Below are 22,068 nucleotides of genomic sequence, written 5' to 3'. Positions count from 1 at the left end.
ATTGTATAAGAGGAGGAGTTTCTTAAAAAGGAAAAGCTTTTAAAGAAAGAGAACGTAAAAGGAAGTGCTTGCTACTCTCAGACCAGCAGAATAACAGCTCTTTGGTTTTGTTTTCCGTATGAAGTGGCAAGTGCCAATCGTCCATCGTGCAATCATTGAAGAAGCTGACTGCTCCCTAAGGATATTTCTCGTATTGGCGGGGACTGTGTAGCACACAGCACACTGCTAAGTTCAGCTACATAAAGGATGGTGTCCTGGCTGGATTTGTCTTGTCTTGTTTTTGTCAACCTGACACAGCTAGAGTTGTGTGAGGAGAGACGAGCCTGTGGGGTATTTTCATAATTAGTTATGGATGTGAGGTGGCCCAGGCCACTGTGGGTGGCACCACTCCTGAGCAGGTGGCGTAAAGCAGTCTGGGAAAGCCATGAGACCAAGCCAGGAAGCGCCAACCCTCCAAGGCCCCTTCGGTTCCTGACTCCAGGTTCTACCTCGAGTTCCTGCCCTGACTTCCCTCAGTGATGGAGAATGACCTGAGAGCTATAAGCTGAAATTAACCCTTTCCTCTCTGGGGTACTTTTGGTCATGGTGTTTACCACAGCAGTAGAGCCCTAAGTAAGAGAGGTAGTTGTCCTAACTGTAACTCAAACAGCTGTTTGGGCTGACGTTGGGAACTGGCAAGTGCCTTGGCTTTCTCCACATCCTCAGGTAAGACCACGTGAAAAGCAGCATACACTAATCCAGTAATAGCCCTGCTCCTGCAAAGCCGCTTACACAGTACAGCGTTTGCCCTACCCACCTCATCCATTATTCAGAGTTTTGGGAAGGGCTAGAGAGGTCCACACTCTGCTGTCCTCCACAGGCAGGTCTTTGAGGTCTCTCTGTCACTAAGAGAGCTCCACCCATCTCTGCCTGTAGTTTTCCTCCGAAGCCCCTTTCATTGGCACTTGGAAAGTTCTTAAAACTTGGCTGTATTTATTGTTATGGTGTGTATGGAAGAGGACAGGTGGTCGCCGTGTGCGATGCTACATATGCAGCGGTCGAAGGACAAGTTGAAGAAATGTGTTCCCTTCGCCTACCATGGGCTCTCACCCAGCACTTGTTCCTGCTGAGCTATGTCACCTGCTCCTCACTCTTAAGTATTAATTATTAAAGTATTAATTATTAATTATTAAATATTAAAGAAAACACTGCTCTACCCTCGTCAGATTGTAGAAAACATACTGACTCTGGTTGGTACAGATACTCTCCAAGGGAAGCTTAAGCAAATGGGTTTCTAGGCCATGAGATACCTCCTAAGAAACTGGGGTTAATGTGAGGCCACCCCAGAGCTCTGTCTCAGAAGCACAGGGAGTAGACAGAGCACCTCACTGGGAATCTGAAACTTTATGAAGCCACTGATGAGGTTCCCAGGCAAAGAGAAAATGGATGGAAAAGGAAGACCTCAATTAAATTCTGTGCTTATAAACAGCTTCTCCTTTCATTTTACTAAGAGCAAGTCATAATGAATTATGAAGAATTTTACTTCTAGTAAGGCTGGAGAACCAAAAGTTAGCTGGCACGAGGACTTCAGTTTGAAAGAAAAGAGAAAGTCTGTATTTGGCTAATTATTAGGGAAGAGACAAATGACTGAGAAAATAGGAACTTTGTTCTTTTCAAAATTAAAAAATTTAAAGTGTGTGTGTGTGTGTGTGTGTGTGTGTGTGTGTGTGTGTGTGTGAATATGTGTGAGTGCAGTACCTGAAGAAGCCAGAAGAGGGTGTCAGATCCCCTGCAGTCAGAGTCATAGGCAGTATGAGTGGCTCCACAGTGTTGGGAACTGAATTCAGGTCCTGCAAGAACACTCAACCACCAAGCCACCTCTGCAACCCAGGAACTCTTCCTAAGGACACTGATTTATTCATCTAAATGGAAGGAAGAGCTGGACTCTTTGTATATCTTGTCTTATTTTAGCTTCACATCAATCCTAAAAGATAGGGATGACCAGGCCCATCTCACAGAGTTACAGAGCTCAGTGACAAAACCAGATGGCCACACAGTTCCTCATCTACCTAGCCACAAAAGCCATGTCTAACCAGTTCCTGACAGACGACTGTATATCAGGAACTATCTGCTCTGATGTCAGGGAAGTTCTGAAAGAGAAGGCATGGCAGGCCTTCACCATATGAAACAACAGCTCATCATCTAAAACTGGCAGAGGTATCTCAAAAGAAATCAGAGAAAATATTCTCAAGAACCTTAAAATCAAGTTCCTGCCTACTGACAATTTATTCAGTCTCTTGAGAATGAGTAGACTCCCTCCCCACACTAGCCTTTCCTCAGAGGGAGACATAACAGGTTTTGAAAGGGGGGGGGGGACAGTATTGTGCAGGATAGTGGTAGCAAAGGGAGAAGATTAAGACTTTAAACTGTCAGATAACCTCCAAGAGTTAGCTTGGAAGGTCAAAGGCAAACGAACAGTGAACTGAGAAAAGACAGATTCCTAAGAAAGGGTTTATTTGGCTTACTCTTCTGTATCACTGTCCATCACTGAAGAAAATCAGAACAGGAACTCAAACAGGGCAGAAACCTGGAGGCAGGAGCTGATGCAGAGGCCAAGGAGGGTGCTGCTCACTGACTTGCATCCCTTGTATTGCTCAGCCTGTTTTCTCACAGAACACAAGACCACCAGCCAAATAAGCCAAATAAACCCTTTCTTCCCCAACTTGCTTTTTGGTCATGGTGTTTCATGGCAGCTATAGGAACCCTGACTAAGACAGGTAACACACAATGTTTGTTTTATTAGGCACCAGAATAATTTCCAATAACTAGCCAGAATGTGAGAAAAGTGAGTCTTCTGGAAACAATCAGGAAATTTCAGGGTTAAAATTTTGTATAAATTTTTTGTTCTCTCATGATGCTTTGTGGCGACTGGATTTTTAAAGCATTAACTGCTAAAATATAATTAAAAATCAGTATATGTATTAAAAACAGGTTATTCCCACCGATGGCTAGTAGTTGATGGTTACAAAGAGAAATATTTACCACTGTAACCAGTTAGTTACAAATATTTGCAAAGTAAGTAAGACCATTTCTGGAAGTATTAGTCTTCCTCTGTTCCCTGAAGTATCTCACCAGACATCATGTGAGCCAATAACTATGCCACCAATCCAGCTGTGTGGCAGGCTAGTTGAGGTGACATGTACATTTCCCAAAGGCCAGGAAATACCTGTGGGGATGAGCAGGCTACTGAACAGGGCAAAACAACACAGCTAGCTGTTGTGGCTCGTATTTAAAATCCCAAGCATGTGGTAGGCTATGGCAGAAGAATTGTAAGTTCCAGGCCAGCCTGTACAAAGCAAATAACGCTGCTGCTGCTGATGATGGAGGAGGGGAAGAGAAGGAGGGGGAGCAAAAGAGGAAGAGCAAGCCCGGAGCAACTGAAATTATGTAACGGTCACAGTAAAGGAAGCATTGCTGAGCTGAGGGATCCTCTCAGATTGAGCAATTCCATCTTCACACAGGATTCATACACACACCACACACAGACCACTCACACACACACCACACACAGACACACCACACATACAGACACACACAGACACACCACATACACACACCACACACAGACACACACAGACACACATACACACCACACAGACATACCACACACAGATCACACACACACTCACATACACACCACACACAGACAACACACACACACACATACACACCACACACAGACACACCACATACACACAGACACACCACATACACACACCACACACAGACCACTCACACACACACCACACACAGACACACCACACACACACAGACACACCACATACACACACCACACACAGACACACATACACACCACACACAGACATACCACATACACACACAGACACACACAGACATACCACACACAGATCACACACACACTCACATACACACCACACACAGACAACACACACACACAGACACACCACATACACACAGACACACCACATACACACAGACACACCACATACACACACCACACACAGACCACTCACACACTCACACACACACATACACACCACACACAGACACACCACATACACATACACACCACACACAGACATACCACATACACACACAGACACACACAGACACACCACATACACACACCACACACAGATGAAACACACACACATACACACCACACACAGACATACCACATACACACACAGACACACACAGACACACCACATACACACACCACACACAGACGAAACACACACACATACACACCACACACAGACATACCACATACACACACAGACACACACAGACACACCACATACACACACCACACACAGACGAAACACACACACATACACACCACACACAGACATACCACATACACACACAGACATACACAGACCACTCACACACACACCACACACAGACACACCACATACACACACAGACACACACGGACACACACACAGACACACCACATACACACACCACACACAGATCACACACACACATACACACCACACACAGACACACCACATACACACACCACACACAGATCACACACACACACACATACACACCACACACAGACACACCACATACACACACAGACACACACACACAGACACACCACTTACACACACACACCACACAGACGACAAACACTCACATACACACCACACACAGACACCACACATACACACAGACACACACACATACACTACACACAGACGACAAACACACACACTCACACATACACACCACACACAGACACACCACATACACACACCACACACAGACGACACACACAGACAACCACACACACATACACATACACAAGCACACACAGACACCACAGACACCACATACACACACAGACACACACACAGACACACCACGTACACACATACACATAACACACAGATACCAGACACACCACATACACACACACACACACACACACACACACACACACACAGACACCACACAGACGCACCACATACACAAGCACACATACACAGACACCACACACACAGGCACACACACATAGACACCACACAGATACACACACACACACACACACACTTACAGGACTGTGCAAGCCCTGTAAGAGGAGACTTTTAAAGAAGATGGTAGATGCAGATGCTAGAAAGTGAGTGGGGGTTGGGAAGGGAAAGTGTTTCTGCATATAAAATACTGTATATTAGGAGTTATGAAATGCACTGCCAACTGGGGAAAAAGCCACATCTGAACACTAGATAAGGTCTCAAATACTAATGATCTGACCCCTTATTCCTCTTATTAAAGTGTAAACCAGGAATCTCAGGGGATCTAGACGAACAAGCTGGAAGTACCACCCAGTGTGAGTTGATTTCAGTTGGTCTCTTGGAATATGCTGAAAATGATGAGGTTGTGAGGACTTTAACATATTAGAAAAATGACCATTGTATAATAGGGCAGGGGGAAATTCTGCCTTGATAGTTTGACAGCTCAAAGGGACATCCATTTCCCCTAATTCAATTTTGGTTTCCTTTAGCTAAATGTTTCCTTTATTTACCACCCCCTCTCCAAATCAAACAGAAGCATGAACTCATTGATCCTAAATATAACTGGAGCCGAACAAAATATCTTTCTCACGGGCATGTGCACTCTCCAGGTAGCTGTGCCCTGCTCCCAGCAGTGAGCTCAGAACCCTTGATTACTGGCAGATGAAAGCCTGTGGTGAAGAGAGTGGCAGCCAAACCCACAGAGGTCACAAAGCCCCCAGCATGACAGGAGGCTACGCTTACAGTCCCGGAGTCTGCTCCCAGCCCCACATCAGAGCACTGCAGAAGAAAGCAGATCTGGAGAAACTGCATAAAGGAAATCTTATCATCCACAGGAAAAGGCAGGAGAAACTTGAGAACTTCTCAGGAAGAGTGAGAATCTTCATTTTAACTGTGCCAAGAAAAAGCTACTCTAGTATTGTAATCCCAGTACCCTCCTCAATTATAATCTGTGTGTGTGTGTGTGTGTGTGTGCGCGCGCACGCTCCTGTGCATGTGTGAGTGTGCGTGCATGTGTGTGTGTGTAGTATGTGTGTAGAATGATTGATGAGCATCTGACATAATGCTCTGGCTTCTTCCCATACACCAAACACATATACGTATGCGTACAAGCACGCACACACACACTTAAATCAAATAGGGCTGCTATGTAGCTCGGTAGTAAAGTGTCTGAAAACAGAGGAAGCCCACCACTAAAGCTGAACTGAGAGAGAAAATGTGGATTGTTACATAGCCCACTCCACATATAAGAGAGAAGAACCGTAGGAGGAAATGAGAAGATTGTCCCTGTTAGAGGCCACAGTTGCTGGCTGACACCGAGTCTCTTGGAGGAGAGGTGGATGGAGAGAGAGGCACTAACAAAGGCAGATGCACTCTCCCAAGTTGGCCAAACTGGCCCATCCTGTCTAGCAGTCAAACAAGGTGATGAACCCCGAATTTTGAGCATTATCATGTTCTTTTAATCCTACCTGGTCTGACCCCAATCATCACATCCTTTGCCAATGCCCATTTCTGTCTAGCCATGGCCTAGTCCTAACTACTTAGTAGCAAATGAAGGGCAGAAAAAGAGACGAGTCCTTCTTGTGTGAAGGCGGGAACGATGGAGAGACAACACACATACGCTTCTTTAGGGGTTTACAGAAAAAGAAGCCAGGTGTTCTCCAAATGATAGGGATGCTTTGCCCCCTTATAATGAACCAGACCCGGGTTCCTTATAAGGTTGGGGACATGAACTGTCCCACTCACTCAGTAAATTAACAGCTAGTACTGAGAAGCAGCAATACCATTTTTCACATGGTCTCAGTTCTACTAAGAGTATTAATTTTTCATCATATCACCGCCCATTTAGAAAGGGACGGCAAGAAACAAAAAGGCTTTCTTTGATAACTTTGATAACTACTCTGTAAGAACTTGTCGAGATGCAACAATCACATATCCCTACCTGTCTGATGGAGGCGAACATTCCCCAGGAATGATGAGCAGAGGCAGGCGTCAAACTGCTACTGCCTGCCAGTCAGCTTCGTGGACCACATTCCTCTCATTCTATGCTCCTTTCAGAATACACAGCACCAGACTCCTTTCTAAAAATGTCAGAAAAGAAGCTGGTGCAGACATACGTGCAAGGCCGGTACCTGTAGGAGAGCGTGATGCATTGTCACCTCCAGCTCAGCTAAAACATGAGCGGCATCCTCGCTGTCTTCCTGAACCTCCAAGTCCTCCTCAGGGATGGTCTCCCAGTTGCTCTGGTGTGCAGCCAGCGTGTGCACCAGTTCATACTGGCCGGGGAGTGCCAGGCTGACCCGAGTCTGGGTCCCATAGGTGAAGCGGAGTCTCCGGAGCTTACAGCTCTCATCACCGTCCAGCTTGATGGTGGGAAGCACCTGCACCCCCAACAGCAGGTTCAGCAGCTGGCGCTTGGCGTTACAGTCCTGGCCGAGGATCAATATACAGGGAAGGCAGTCCACAGCCTGCTCGAGATACTTCTCTTCCTTGGGTGGGAAGGAAATGCAGCTCAGCTGGCCTGGGTCGGGGATGGGGAGGGTAGAGGAAAAAGATGTAGATAAGAGTGACTTCCAGAGACCCCACTAAAGGGCACCGTCCTAGAGGGAGTTTTCCAGGAAACTTGTGGTTAAAGGAGGCACCGGGAAATGTCCTTCAACTGTCAAATGTCCACCTGGCCAGCCTATCACAGGGAAACAGAAGGTAACAGTGATCTGACAGTCCCTCCCCCTTTGCACAGTGGAGGGGCAGCTCACAAGGATTCCATCACAAAACACCAGATATTACACGGCAATAACTAGGGTCTGAGTCCAAGAAGAAACTGTATCTAAATGTATCACACTGAAAGCTTCCTCTGACCGAAGGTGAAAGACTTGAATTCACAGCCCCTTTAAGTCCCTACCCTATACAGTTTTAGCTTGTGCTCCTCGTTTAAACTTATTTTATGCCTATATGCTGATAGGGACACACATGGGGGGGCAGTAACAACCTCTACAAAATGACATGAGCGCAAAAGCATTTTCCAGTTCATCACCCTGACAGCCAACAACGGCACCCAGCTGCCTAGTTGTCTTGAGGTACTGGATGCTTAATTGGGATGTACATTCCCCAATGAACTCATATTCTTTCTGATGATGGCTGACAAGACCATGAGTAAGAAAAACGGACAACATAAGACAAATGGACAACCCTGCCCAAGCAGGGTAAAATCCAGGCAAATCTAAGAGACGTAATCTCAAAACTAATCTCCTTTGGGGATACCACCATTCACCTAAAGGGCTCACTTCCTCAAACAGATTTCAGTAGAGTTGTGCAGGCTGAAAAGCTTAAAAACCTGCTGGGAACTGGTTCCTGGAAATGCTCAAGGAAGAATTTTCTCGGTCCCAAACTTCCTCAGCAATGGAGTCTGCCACCATCTAAGATTTGGGGAAGCCAATCTCTGAGCCAAACACACACGTCATAATTTAAGCTTAAGGTGGTAATACTGAGATACTATTTGCCTTAGTCACCTAACAATACAGGATATCAAACCACTTGTGGTATTGTTTTGTTCATGAGGCAAGAGGCCTGACTCACTGAAAAAGTAGTTCTTCTGAATGTACCTGCCTCATGCTCCCTTAACCTCCACAAGTAGCATCATCAGAAAGGTTCAAGAGGTCTGACCTCCCTAAGTCCCTCTCTGCATTTATTATGGTCCTCTGTTTCATGTCTAGGTATGATGGCCTCAGCACACACATTAGCACACTAGAAATGGGAACCCTGCTCTCCTGGGGAAGGCGTAGTTCCTCTGAAAGCCTAGAGAGCATTTCCTGAGTACCTGCTTCTGTCCCAGCTGTCTAAGAAGCACAGGAGTAGACCACACCAGGCTACTCACTGGTCTAACCCTGCCGTACACTCTAAACCAAGGAAGGTACAAACAATGGTCTGTGCAATGTTACCATCCAGCGCAGAGGCTCTCCCGTTAGTAAGTGCTTCTAAGAGTCAGAGCATGAAGAACTTTCTATTTCTCTGCATCCTCAGCACCCAACACAATGGCTGACAGCACTGAAAATGATGTGTCTGTCCTGTGTAAGAATCCCTTGGTTATGAAGAGCTGTCTACAGAAGTGACCCTACTATGTGTTCAAAGCACAGTGTTGTGATGAAGTTTCAAGGGAGCCACCCTTCCTAACAGGCTCCCTCGCTGCACAGTGAGTAGCTGTGAAGAAAACAGAAGCACAGAATGTGAAAGGAAGATGCCAGCTAGCCTGCCTTCACTCTCGTCTACATGTCCTCATCCCCTCTTTTCCTAGCCCTTCCCCGATTCTCACCTAAAAGGCTCTTCGCACTGACAACCTCGCCTTTCCTATCACAAAGGCAGAAGTAAAACAGGCCAGCAGCCCTAAGGCTTGCCACTGCTGCTCCCTGCAGCAGAGTGCTAATAAAGAAAACCCACTGAGCCTCTTCAGGACACCTCTGACACAAAGTATCAACAACAGGAAAGCCAAGAAAGCATGCTGCATCAGCCAAAGCCACAGAGACACACCCATTATTCATCTGACCCAAATCATCATCCTCCCGTGTTCCATCTCTCCTACAAAAATAGCCTGCAGAGCCGAGCTGCTGCAGTCAGAGCAGCCAAAGCCGTGCTATGTGCTATGGCAGGGGTGGAGGCTGGTGTGACCCACGGCAGGGGGCTGAGGCTGGTGTGACCCATGGCAGGGGGCGGAGGCTGGTGTGACCCACGGCAGGGGGCGGAGGCTGGTGTGACCCACGGCAGGGGCTGAGGCTGGTGTGACCCATGGCAGGGGGCGGAGGCTGGTGTGACCCATGGCAGGGGCTGAGGCTGGTGTGACCCATAGCAGGGGGCGGAGGCTGGGCCCAGTCCGCTTCCTGTTTGTGGCACTCGCCAGGGCTCCACGTGCCAGGGTTCCTTCTGAGCTGGGTGAGCCTCTATCGCTGCCCCCGTGTTTTCCCCATCACTCTCCAAGCCCCCTGCCCCTCCATGAGGGTTAGCTTTTCCACTGATCTCCAACATGAGAGACATGGAGCCAAAAGCAGATGGATGTCTTCCTTTTCTGGGCAGCTTCGTGACAAGGAGGGCAGCTGGCAGTGGGGACAGCCCTGGGATGATCACTGGTCCTGGCAGTCTACTGGCCCTGACCCCTGACACTTACACTGCTCATCCACGGACTGGCAGAGTCACACCATCTTTCTGCTTCTACATTCTCATCTTAACTGGCCTGGTTGTTGTTAATGCTATTCTGAGATAGGGTCTATATAGACATGGCTAGCCTGGGTACTAAGTAGATAAGGCTGGCCCCGCACTCAGGGATCCACCTGCCTCTGGTTCCTAAAGGTGTGTGTCACCATGCCCGGCTGTTTTTATTTTTAGATTATACATGAATTTACTTACGCTAGCTCCTCCTGAACTACTCACTATTAAGTACAGATCAAAGGTGACTAAACTAGCCCCAGGCTCTCAGAACCTACAATGCAGTCTTAGCAAGTTCTGAAGAAGAGATTAAAAGCTGCATCTGACACTGGAGGGAGGAAGGAAGCCTGCTCCTGAGCTGCAGCAGCTGCCGGGAGACAGCTAAAGGACCTGTGAGTTGATCCAGTTTTCTTTGGTAATTAACACAGCAGCATCTGCAATATGGGCTGCCAGAAGGCATCAGTGGGGTTTCTCAGCTGTGCACATTAACCCTGCCAACTCTGACTGCAGGAAAATTCAAATCAAACTGGCCTAAACGCAAAGCAAAGCGAGGCTTTATCTCTCCGCCTTTCTTCATGGTGGTTGTTCCTAAATCCAGTTATCTTGCCTGAACTTCCTTCTAACAAGGGTCTCAGGGTAGGAGGGAGGCGCACAAAGGAGAAGCCATTGTGTTTACTGTCCTAGACAGCCTGCTTGGCTCCCTTTCTATACCCTGCTCTGTTTGCCTTGTCTGCCCTCCTTTATAAATTACGGAGCAGCCTCAAACCAAACTTCAAAAGCAGCCCAGGCTTCTCCACTTACCTTTACCTAAGGACCTGAGACAGCTGTGCGGAGCTGTGCCCCGGGCTCAGCAGTGATGCTAGGCAATGCCATTTCCCTAGCCAGGGTCAAATACACAAAATTTGTCATTGTAGAGCTTCAATGTAATACAAACTGATAAACTGCTATGAATGTTACCCTAGACCATGAGGAATAAAGGCCTAGGAAGAAATCAGACAGACCTGCCTGGCATGTGGGCTCACACCGTAAGCCCAGCACGAGGAAGCAGTAAGGCCAGGTGTCTGAAATGAGACTAATGAGAAGCTGCAGAAAGAAACAGGCTGCAAAGATGAGGGCTCAGTGGTTAAGAGCACTCGCCACTCTTCCAGAGGACTCGAGTTCAGTTCCCACCCCGCACGCATGCAGACAACTCCCTCTCCTGCGGTTCTGGCTCTCCTGGCCTCTGCAGGCACCTGCCACTCCTGGGTTACACAGCACCCACAGGAGTGAAAGTATATCCTTTGGGGGGGGGGGCAGGTGTGTGTTCCCAAGACAAGGCCTCACTATGTAGCTCTGGCTGGAACTCACTGTGTAGACCAGGTTGGCCTTGAAGTCACAAAGATCCACCTGTGTCTGTGTCCAAATGTGTTATGATTAAAGGCTCTATGTCGACGGGGCTGGCCTTGAGTGAGTGCTGGGATTACTGATGACCCGCCTTACTTAACTTCGTTTCTTTCCTCTAGATTTCAGCAGTGTCTTGCTGCACACTGAGAGACTGAACAGACAGGCCACGCTGGTCTCCCCACTCTGCCTGTACATTAGACCATTCCCGGCTATGCCACTCTCCACCACGGTCCCTTCTTCACCGACCCTAAGCCCCACAACTACCTTCCCTGGTTTGGGGTCATCGTTTATGAAGCTCCAGCGCCGTTCTTTGCCTGGTAACCTGGTTTTGCTACAGGAGATTGGGTTTTGACCTTGAGATGGAAAAGGAAAGTCACCACACCTTAAGAGTGAGTGACAAGGACTTGAGGGTTCATTCAGGTCTTAATCCAGCTGGTGTTTGTTTGTTTGTCTGAGGCAGGGTCTCATTCTGCGGCTTGGGCTGGTCCCCTGCCTCTACCTTCCTACTGTTGGGACTGCAAGTCTATGTCACCACAACCACCGTTCAGGTCATTTGTTTGTCTGTTTATCTCATTTGTAACTTAACTTCTCTATATACTATGTGATTTTGTGGCAAGCTACTGTACATAAGTCCTGTCTAAAAGCAAATCAAATAGATTCTATAGTTAACTGAAAGGAATTGTGACACAAACATACACTTCCAAAATAAGTACTGAAATTTTACTTTCCATTAGCTACATGTGCCAAGAAGAGAGGTAAGGATCAATTAGAGGTTGAAAAAGAAATGCTACATAGTCTTTCTACTTCAATCAATTCTACTATAAGTTTTGAAGTATTGAACTTGGAACAAAATTCCCAGGAGCTTAGAGAAAAAAAAAATTCTGGATAACAAACATATTTATCATTTCCAAGGGACTCTCTGAGCACCCCCTAAACATAGAAGATTCTGAATGATACGGAGACACCTCTCCAAACACCATCGCTTCTATCACAGTTCCTTGTCCTACTTGGTCCCAAAGGATCTAAAACTCAGGACAAGCGACTGTGATGGAAGGGATGGTGTAAAAGCTAAAAGTATTCAGGTAACCAAGGATTGTTTTGTTTTGTTTTGTTTGTTTATTCAGTTTGGTTTTGGTTTTCCAAGACAGGAATTCCCTGTGTAGCTTTGGAGCCTGTCCTGGAACTTGTAGACCAGGCTGGTCTCAAACTGCCTGCCTCTGCCTCCCAAGTGCTGGGTTTAAAGGCATGCACCACCAACAACGCAAGGCAGTAACCAATGCTCTTATTGCAAGCTCAAATCCAGCTCCTGGAGTATGGCTAAAGTTATTTTGTGTGGTAGCCCTGGGAAGATCCCCATATTTTAAAAGTCATGAGAGGGTGTGCTGGACTGGAAAAAGAAGGGAGGCCTCCCTGGTAACTGGTACCCGGAGCCTGTGAAAAGATGAAGACACTCAGCAGCCTACCAACAAGTTCCTTCCCGAGTGAAAGTGCTTCTCACACCATCATGGTGCACAGGGAACAGAAACACAACAGGCAGCTGAGCCTGTCATTATGGGATGCAGAAACAGAAGCAATTCCTCGAAGGAAGTGAGGCCTATGCATTACAGAGGCTTTAAGTTCTACCATTTGTACAAAAGCATTAGGAATGATTACAAGGTGAACACATACCAAAAGGACACTGCCACCAGCCTGAAAGGGGTCTACAAATCAAACAGAATAATTTAATCATAGAATAAAAATTACTAAGAGTTATGACCTACTCAAAAAAAAAATTCCCAAATCCAAGTCCACAGTGATAAAAATAAAACAAGCTGTCTTTAGAACAGCAACGAGACAGGAAGAATGATGGATATGGAAACTACCACTGAGCAGTGAAGACTGTCAGAGGATGCTAATCTAGAGCTATTCTAGAGCAGCGGTTCCCAACCTCCCTAATACTGTGGCCCTCCAATACAGTGCTTCATGCTGTGGTGAGCCCAGCCATAACATCATTTCATTGCTACTTCATAACTGTATGTTATGAAGCATTCATAACTACTGTTATGAATCATAATGTAAATATCCGTGTTTTCCAATGGTCTTCAGAGACCCCCGTGAAAGGGTCATTCAACCCCTGCCCCCCACACACACACACAATGGGGCCTGGACCCACAGGTTGAGAAACACTGGTCTAGAGAAAGTAAGGGTTTTGAGGAACAAGAGATCAGTAAAATCTGAGAAGACATTCCCACAAAAGACTAGAGCAAGGGAGAGAGGATGACGTTAAAGTGGGGTATCGAGAGGATACCCACCTAATTCGTGGTCAAGCTTAACATCTCCACAGTGGAAGCATGCAGCCTGTGCTCTGGGAGGTGAATGTGTCTCATGTCCACTGTCTGAAAGTCTTGAGGGCTCGTGACTGAGTCTAGTCATAGTACACTAGGTAAGTAAGGCCTTTAAATTTGCACAGATACAGATATCAGGAAAAGGGTAAGGGAACTGCTCCTAAGGGAGTCTGAAGAGGGGTGACAGCTAAATGCAACATGTGTTCAAGGGAAATACCAAGCACATGTGTTGGGACAGTCGCAAGCAAGCTCCAATACGGCCAAACACCGGATGGCAGGAACCCATACTGACGTCCTGGTTTGGAGAGCGCCATGATTATGTGGAATGGCGGCCTTGCCTGGGGAACTACACACTGAAGTCTTCAGAGATGAGACAACCTGTCTGCATCTTGCTCTTAAAGGCTCTGAAGAGATGACACATAACACAGAGGACATGGGCCAACTGGGAAACACGAACAACTGGTAAACTGTATGAACAAACACACAAGCTCTTTGCATGCTTCTGAAAGTGTTCATGTGTCTTTGAAATTATTTCAAAATACTTTGTGGTTTCTTCTTGTTGTTGTTGTAGTATTGTTTTTTGTTTGTATGGTTTGTGTTTTGAGACAGGGTTTCTCTGTGCAGCTCTGCTCTGGCTGTCCTGGAACTTACTCTGTAGACCAGGCTGGCCTTGAACTGAGAGATCTCCCTGCCCCTGCCTCCGGAATGCTCAGATTAAAGGTGTGCGACATCACTTCTTGGCTTCAAAATACTTTTTTAATGACCCAAAGCACAGTTCTAGACCCCAAGAAATAGAGACCAAGAGACATACATTGACCCTACAAGGAAAGAAAATGTCAGAAACAGTAACAACAGGATTTGGTATATTTTAAAAAAAACTTAGGAGTTCTTGTCCTCACTGCCGCCCTGCACAAATCTTTCCATCCGGGCACTAATCTAAGTACTTCAGGATGAAGTTTAGAATTCAGACCCACAAGCCGAGACAGCGGTACTTCAACACAGTACTTAAAAGTTCATCCATCAATGGAGAAGCTTGACTTCACAGTGCACACAAAGGGTCCTCCTGCTCGCTCGGAAGTAGAGGAGAGGACCCGGATAAGATTTGGTCTATACTGATAAGACCACTTTTCCAGGCCAGGTTGGTAGGAACTCTCTGCCTCTCTCCATGGAATATGCACAAGAGAACATGTCAGCTGTTCTCCAGAGAATGAACTCAGCTTCTCTAGAGACCATGTGTGCCAGCCCCACACTCCCCTGTCTTCACAACTTCAGATCTAAAGTCTCTTCTACAGAACAGTCCTAAACAGCAAACTCGGGGAACAGCTCAGCTATGGTCTCTCTAACCTGAATAGAAAGCGTGTTCTTAGAAAGCAGTCTTGTAACCCAGCTCCTTCTGGGCTCTGCGAAGTCTAGGGGAAGGGTGGGTTGGGGGGGTGGGACAAAGACAGGAAACAGGAGGAAAGAGACAAAAGAGAAAAGAGAAAGATGGAGGGAATCTTGTGAAATTCTCTCCCCACTATCCGGAGTGGAAAGGGTAAAAGCCACCAAAGAGAAGCCAATCTGACATAAATAATACATTAAAGTTCTTAATCTGATTAATCTAAATTTAGATACTTTACATCCACCCAAGTAAAGAGATAAAAGTCACTTTAAAAAAAAAGGAATGTATTTTAAAACTCAAAGGCTTTTATGAATACATAATCAAGACATTATTCTTCAGAACAATTCTGACGCATCAATTAGTTAGACATGTGAAAAGCAAAACAGTTCTGAAACCCTACTTCCAGCTTCCTGGCCAGAGAACAGTGCCCCAGGGAACAGAAGCGCAATTCCAAAGTGAGCCTGGCCCAGAGATTCCCAAAGCCACACGGCACAGAGCTGGAGAATACATCCAAACCACTCACATTACCCAAGACAGGGCAAAAAGTACACTGCATAAGACTGGCACTTCAAATGAGGAGAGGACGATGATGGCTTTCCTTCAGGGTTTTGGTCTGGACTTGAGAGGAACATAAGGGGACATCCACAGAAACCCTGATTTATACAGCTCAGAGGAAGAGTTCATATATCTCAACCACCATTACACTTGTTCTCTGTCAGGCCTCAAGTCCCAAGATCCCAAAACCAGGCTCTCTCTACATAGTCATGGCTGTTCCACAGCATTCTGTATAGACTAGGCTGGCCTTGAACACACAGAGATCCATCAGGAGCCTCTGCCTCCTGAGTGCTGGGACTAAAGGAGTGCACCAGCATGCCCTGCTTAGCTCTTCAGTCTCATATGTCCTTGATCGCATCAAGCTCCATCCCTTCAAAGTCAGGTGATGGCTAAGTAGGCAACCAGCCTGTAGAGGGCCCTTTAGTGGTCCTGATGAGGCAAGCACTGAGCTCCCTCTCCTAACTGCAATCTGGAATGGCTCATCTCAGGCCCCAAGGTAGACAGAAGGGCTTACACAAAGAGCTGCTGAGCTCATGAGCGTTAAGACCTCACTTCTCATACGTGGCACTCTGGTCTAGTGAGTATTGCATGAAAATCATTCTTTGGGACATGAACATAATCACTTTGCAAAGGACATGGACTCTAACTTCAGCTCAACTAGGCAGTACCACACACCCAGAGTCTCCTCACTCTGGGAGGTGAGAAAGGGTTACAGGGTTGAGGCTAGCCTGAGCTACATCTTGAGGCTCTACCGAAAGGAGAAAAAGAGGGAGAGGGAGAGGACACTGGTACCCACTCACCTAAGGCCCTTGCCTCTTTAACCCCGTATGTACCACCCTGACCAGCACATCCCAGACGCTCCCATGTCTATCTAGTAATGGCCACCATGGGGCTGGGTGTGGACCTGTAATCCTAGCACTCGAGATGCAGAGGGATCATTAGAACAGAGCCCCGTAAGACCGGCCCAGACACACGGTGGACTACCAAAAACAACAGGCAGCTGCTATTTCCCAGCACCTTAGCAGGCTGGTCTAAAAGTGCAGTATTAACTCCCAACAATCCTAGAGGTAAGGACAATGGCAAACCCCGTCTCCAGAAGAGGAGGCTGTGACACAACATAGTCATGATCAGTTAAGACCAAGGGAGGTGCACAAATGACAACGGCCCAGGCAGACACACATGAGTCATTCCAACTCCTTAAAGTGGGGAGCTGTGAGAGAGCTGCAATAGCTAGCACCTCTACTGGATCATAAATAAGGCAAACACTTTTCCTCCTTCTATTGTGTAATGCTCTACCCTGCTTCGCCTAAAAAGGGTTCAGAGCCTTTGTCTCACTGCTTCTGAATGCTCTAGCACAGGAGAAAAAAACAAACAAAAACCCCAACAGATCAAGGGTCTCTCCTGGACAGCCACATGAGATGACTCCAACAGCAATGTACAGTTTTCTTTGTACAGGCAAAGCTACTCTCAAAACCACAGTATTTGAAGAGTTCTACTTAATCCATGTCACTAGCACCAACACCACTGCCCAGCCCAGGCTGACCCACAATTCTCCCATCTCAGCCTCCCGAGCACTAGAGTTGCTGGCACGTGCTGCCATGCCTAATTTCATCTACTTTTTTCTTTTCCTTTCTAGTGTTTTGGGGGTGGAGGGGTTGTGAGATGGGCTTTGCTAAGTAAACCTGCCTAGTCGGGAACTCCCTACGAAGCCCAGGCTGGCCCTGAATTTAACAGAGACCCTCCTGACCATGATCCTCCTAATTGGCTCCAGGGCTGGGATTACAGGCACACACCGGCCAGCCTGGCCTTCCATCCACATTTCACTTGTAAAATACTGGAGCTATTTTATGTTCTATACATGGACTTGAGTGAATATATACCTATCAAAACTAAGAGAGAGCATTATTTTAGAATTCTTCCCAGTTCTCTGTGGTTGAAAGTAAAATTAAAAACAAAGTAAGCAGGGCATTGGTGTGAAACACTTTTAATCCCAGCACTTGGGAGGCAGAGGCAGGCAGATCTCTGTGAGTTTGAGGCCAGCCTGGTCTACAGAGCAAGTTCCAAGACAGGCACCAAAGCAATACAGAGAAATCCTGTCTTGAAAAACAAACAAACTAAAAAGTGGTATCATATGTTATGATAAATGGTATATAAAGAAATATTAAAAATTGCTGTTATTATTTTTAGTCCAACAACTTCACTGTATAGTTAGCCCTGGTCTTCAGTTACTCAAATACCACACACTGCAATAAACTGAGAGGGGCTTGTTAGGCTGAGAACTGAGTGCCCTTTCCTCCATGTTCTGAGTCCCTATTAATCAGAAACCAACATTCACAAAAGAAAGCTGAGACAGCCTCCCAGTGACTCTGACCTTACCAAAAAGCTCCAACCAGCACAAGGAGCTGATTGTCCTTTATGGAGTGGTTTTACTTTCTAACACCTTTTCCAAAATAACAGGGATGACGGCATCCTTCAACCAGACACAGAAAGAGATGCTTACAATTTTGGTGCAGTTGCACCCATCAAACATAAAACCCTACCGATGATTGGGAAGCATGGTATGGAACAAAATCAAATTGTTCCCCCATCCTGTCATTTGTGTCCTCCTGGAATTTTATTAAGATGGGCACATTCCAAAGGAGGATGAGAAAAAAAGGTTTAAGGATGCAAAACTTAGATCTTGCTGCAGTCAACCAGAAAAGCCAATTAAGCAAAAACACAAAGGTGTTCTTTGTATGTCTTACACTTGCCTTTAAAGAAAACAAAAGCCCCAAGCCAGTGGTGACTCCTACCTTTAATCCCAGCACTTGGGGAGGCAGAGGCAGGCGGATCTCTGTGAGTTCGAGACCAGCTTGGTCTACAGAGCTAGCTCCAGGACAGCCAGCACTATCACACAGAGAAACCCTGTCTCCAGAAAAAGAAAACAAGGCCAACCAAGATGCTTGAAAATTTGAAACTCTCCATCTAATTCTGATTTTAAAAAAAACTCTGAAATAGTCATTTTTAACAGTCATTTTTAAGTAAGAGCAGCAACAGAGAGCTTTTAAAGTAAAACTACAGGAAGGTCTTCTGATGGAGGAACTTGCTTCAAAGCACTTCTAGACAGCAAGTCTCGGGCTGTGTCCAGCAAGTGCTCTTTGTCTCCTGAGGTAATCTGCCTGGCAGTGGTGGCAAAACTCATTTAATTCCAGCACTCTGGAGGCAGAGGTAGGCAGAGCTCTGTGAGTTCAAAGCCAGCCTGATCTATAGAGCAAGTTCCAGTACAGCCAGGGCTGTTACAGAGATTTCCTACTTTGATAACAACAACAAAAGATCTTTTTTTAAAAAAAAAAATACATATATTCAGCCCAGCGGTGGTATCCCACACCTTTGATCCCAGAACTTGGGAGGCAGAAGCAGGTGGATATCTGTGAGTTAAAGGTCTACAGCCTGGGTTCCAAGACAATCAGGGCTACACAGAGAAACCCTGCTTGGGAAAACCAAAAATAAGTAAACATATTCATTATGTGTGCATGTGTGTGTGGTGTGCTGACCAAGAGCAGGTTCTCTCCTGATCAGCTCAGACTTGGTAGCAAGTACATTTTACAGGCTGAGCTATCTGGTTGGCCTAAAACAAGGGTTCTTTAAGTTGCTATCCTGAACAATAATCTTTAAATTCCCCCTTTGGAAGCCTCAGACAAACCTAAGATACTAATCATGCACATGAGTGTGGAGTCCAACTCACCTTACACGCAAATTTGTCAGCAGTATCTAAATTCATATTTCTGAAAGTGTTACTAAAACACCTGTACCAGATCCCAGCATCTCTGAGTGCTAAACCAGACTCTTAGGACCCACCTACCGGTTACACAACCAGAATCCGTGAGATGGAGCATGGGACATGGCACTTTTTTAATGCACTCCTGACATTATTTTAACCCACATGGCGGCTTGTGAATCAGTAAATAAAACCAAGCACCTATCTGCTATTATGTTGTCCACAAACCGTACCCATGTGGAATGCCAATGGCCTCTCTGTTCCATCAACTTCCTAAGGAGACGTCTGCACAGGTTTCCCTCCAGTTACCCTCCAATTGCAGTTTGAAAGTAATTAAGGAGGATCAAAGATCTTGCAGTATTTAAAGCGATTTGGGACCTCTGACACATCCTGGGGGGGGGGGGGGGAATCAAGTCAAGAAGGACAAGTTCTTCAAGGGCTCAACACCGCCCCACTCCACCTCCAACAACAACAACAACAACAACAAGTCTTCCTTAACTCTTTGACCATAAGCGCAAGCAACACCTCTGGCCAATTAACTGCTGGCACTCATTAGCTATCTTTTTCCTTCGGCGACTCCAGATCCTATTTAGAGGGCATCTTCTTCGCAGGGCTGCCTCTTGATTGGATTACAAGCATTTTACACACCCAAACCCCGCGCGCACACACACATCCCAGTGCACAGGCGTCCGGGGACTCCAGGGACACCTAATGCCTAACTGGAGGGACACGGCCCCCCCAGACTGCACACTTCCCACCCTGCTCGGGTTCTGCTGCCCGGCCTGCAGCCGCTCGCCACCTCTCCCCGGGGACGTCCCCCCACCCCACCTGGGATCCCCGCGGCGCAGGCCCCGCGCGCGGCCGCCTCCCCCCCCCCACCCCGGGGCTTGTTTTGCTGACCCGGGTGCCACCCTCCGGTTTCCCCGTCTCCTCCCGGCCTGTCCTCCTTACCCGGCGGCAGCAGGGCTTCGGCGACGTCTCCGGCAGGGCCAAGCTCGGCCGCGCCGCCGCCCTCGGGGGAGGAGGGACAACTGTGGCCGTGCGAGCAGTGGATGTCGCGGAAGAACTTCTGGGTCTCGCGCAGGTTCTGGCGCAGCCGCCCCAGGTAGCGGCGGTAGCGGCCGAAGCCCCGGCACAGCTCGCGGATCATTCCGCCGCCGCCCGGGCCCGGGCCCGCCACGGACTCGCCGGCCCGCGGCAGCCCGTCGGCCTCCATCGCTCAGCCCGCTGCCTCCGCGGCTAGCTGCTGGCTGCGCCGCTGACCCGGCCCCCTCCTCCCGCCCCCTAGCGCCCAGGGAAGGCGGAATCCGCCTCGCGACGCCCCCGCCGGCACTCCGCCGGGCCTCCAGCCTCCGTCACCGCCGCCGCAGAGCAAGCAGCCAGGGCGCCAGGCGCCGGCCAGAACCTTTCTCCGCTCCCCCGCGGAGGGAGTGAGGGAAGCGCTCGCAGAGGCACCGTGGTTGCGCGGGCTCCTGGGACTTGTAGTCTGGACGGGGTGGAGTGCCACACGCCCACGGGCAAGCGCCGGAGCGGGTGGATCCGACTGATCCCGGTGCTTAAAACTCGTTTCGTTTAAAACGTGTCCTTGCTCCGCACGCAAGTGCCAGAGGAAAGGCCGAACTAGCAGAGTCCGAACGCCGGGAGAAACGGGGTGCCTCAAATCAAGATTTTTTAAGAGTCGAAGGAGGAAATAAGACTGAGGGCAGAATATCTCTATGGTTACTCCAAATGGACACAGCAGATAGTAGAGAATTGACTGAAAATACCCTGGGGAAAGTGAGAACTCTGTATTGCAGTCTATGTTTTCTTTTTTCCTCTCCCTATTGTGAAAGGATGGGTGAGGGCAGTTGGTTTCTTGTGGAGCCGGCTGGGTAAGGGGAAGTTGAGGTTTGTAGGCTTCTTAAGCTTTCTGATTATCTTACTAGGCTTCTGCCAGTGTGGCAAACTTCCATCAGTCAGGGCCCCATACCACAGTCACAAAAGGGACAGAACTTGACATCAGTCACCTCTTCACGTTTTTCCCTGACACACACACACACACACACACACACACACACACCTTGTAATCGTAGGCAAGACCCTGTTTTATGGACTCTGATGTCTGGACAAGTCGATTTCTAAGGCTTTTCAGGTCCACAAGTCTAGCTTTAAAATTTTACACACATACCCAACTCATTGCATCTCGAGTAACCTGGGCTCTTAACTAAATGATGTCCTTATGTTAGATGAATTTGATGTGAAATGTGGAAGCTTTAACAGGAGCGTGTGGCACTTGCTAGAAGTTCGCCAATTCAGATGAATCTGCACTTCGATGTAGGCTAGCTACAAAGAGGGAGCCTTGCGCTCCTTCCCATCTACTCCTTCCTCTGCGCTCTCCCTGCTGCTCATCCCTCTCCTGTCCGAGACTGCACGCCCCGTGCTTTCCAA

General features: G+C 47.5%; 1 protein-coding gene across 1 annotated transcript in view; it reads right to left on the bottom strand.

Moving 5' to 3' along the window:
* Nucleotides 1-20,886, bottom strand: part of Dstyk (dual serine/threonine and tyrosine protein kinase) — a 42,920-nt gene extending 22,034 nt beyond the window's left edge. The window contains exons 1-2 of the mRNA XM_051204170.1: nucleotides 20,593-20,886; nucleotides 7,181-7,569 (exon numbers count right to left, since the gene is read on the bottom strand). Of these exons, the coding sequence (XP_051060127.1) occupies nucleotides 7,181-7,569; nucleotides 20,593-20,857 (654 nt within the window). The 5' untranslated portion in view covers nucleotides 20,858-20,886. The remainder of the gene's footprint in view (nucleotides 1-7,180; nucleotides 7,570-20,592) is intronic.
* Between the last annotated feature and the right edge of the window lie 1,182 nt (nucleotides 20,887-22,068).

Source organism: Phodopus roborovskii, unplaced genomic scaffold, assembly GCF_943737965.1.
Source record: "Phodopus roborovskii unplaced genomic scaffold, PHOROB, whole genome shotgun sequence".
Lineage (NCBI taxonomy): Eukaryota > Metazoa > Chordata > Mammalia > Rodentia > Cricetidae > Phodopus > Phodopus roborovskii.
This window is presented reverse-complemented; position numbering and strand designations above follow the sequence as displayed.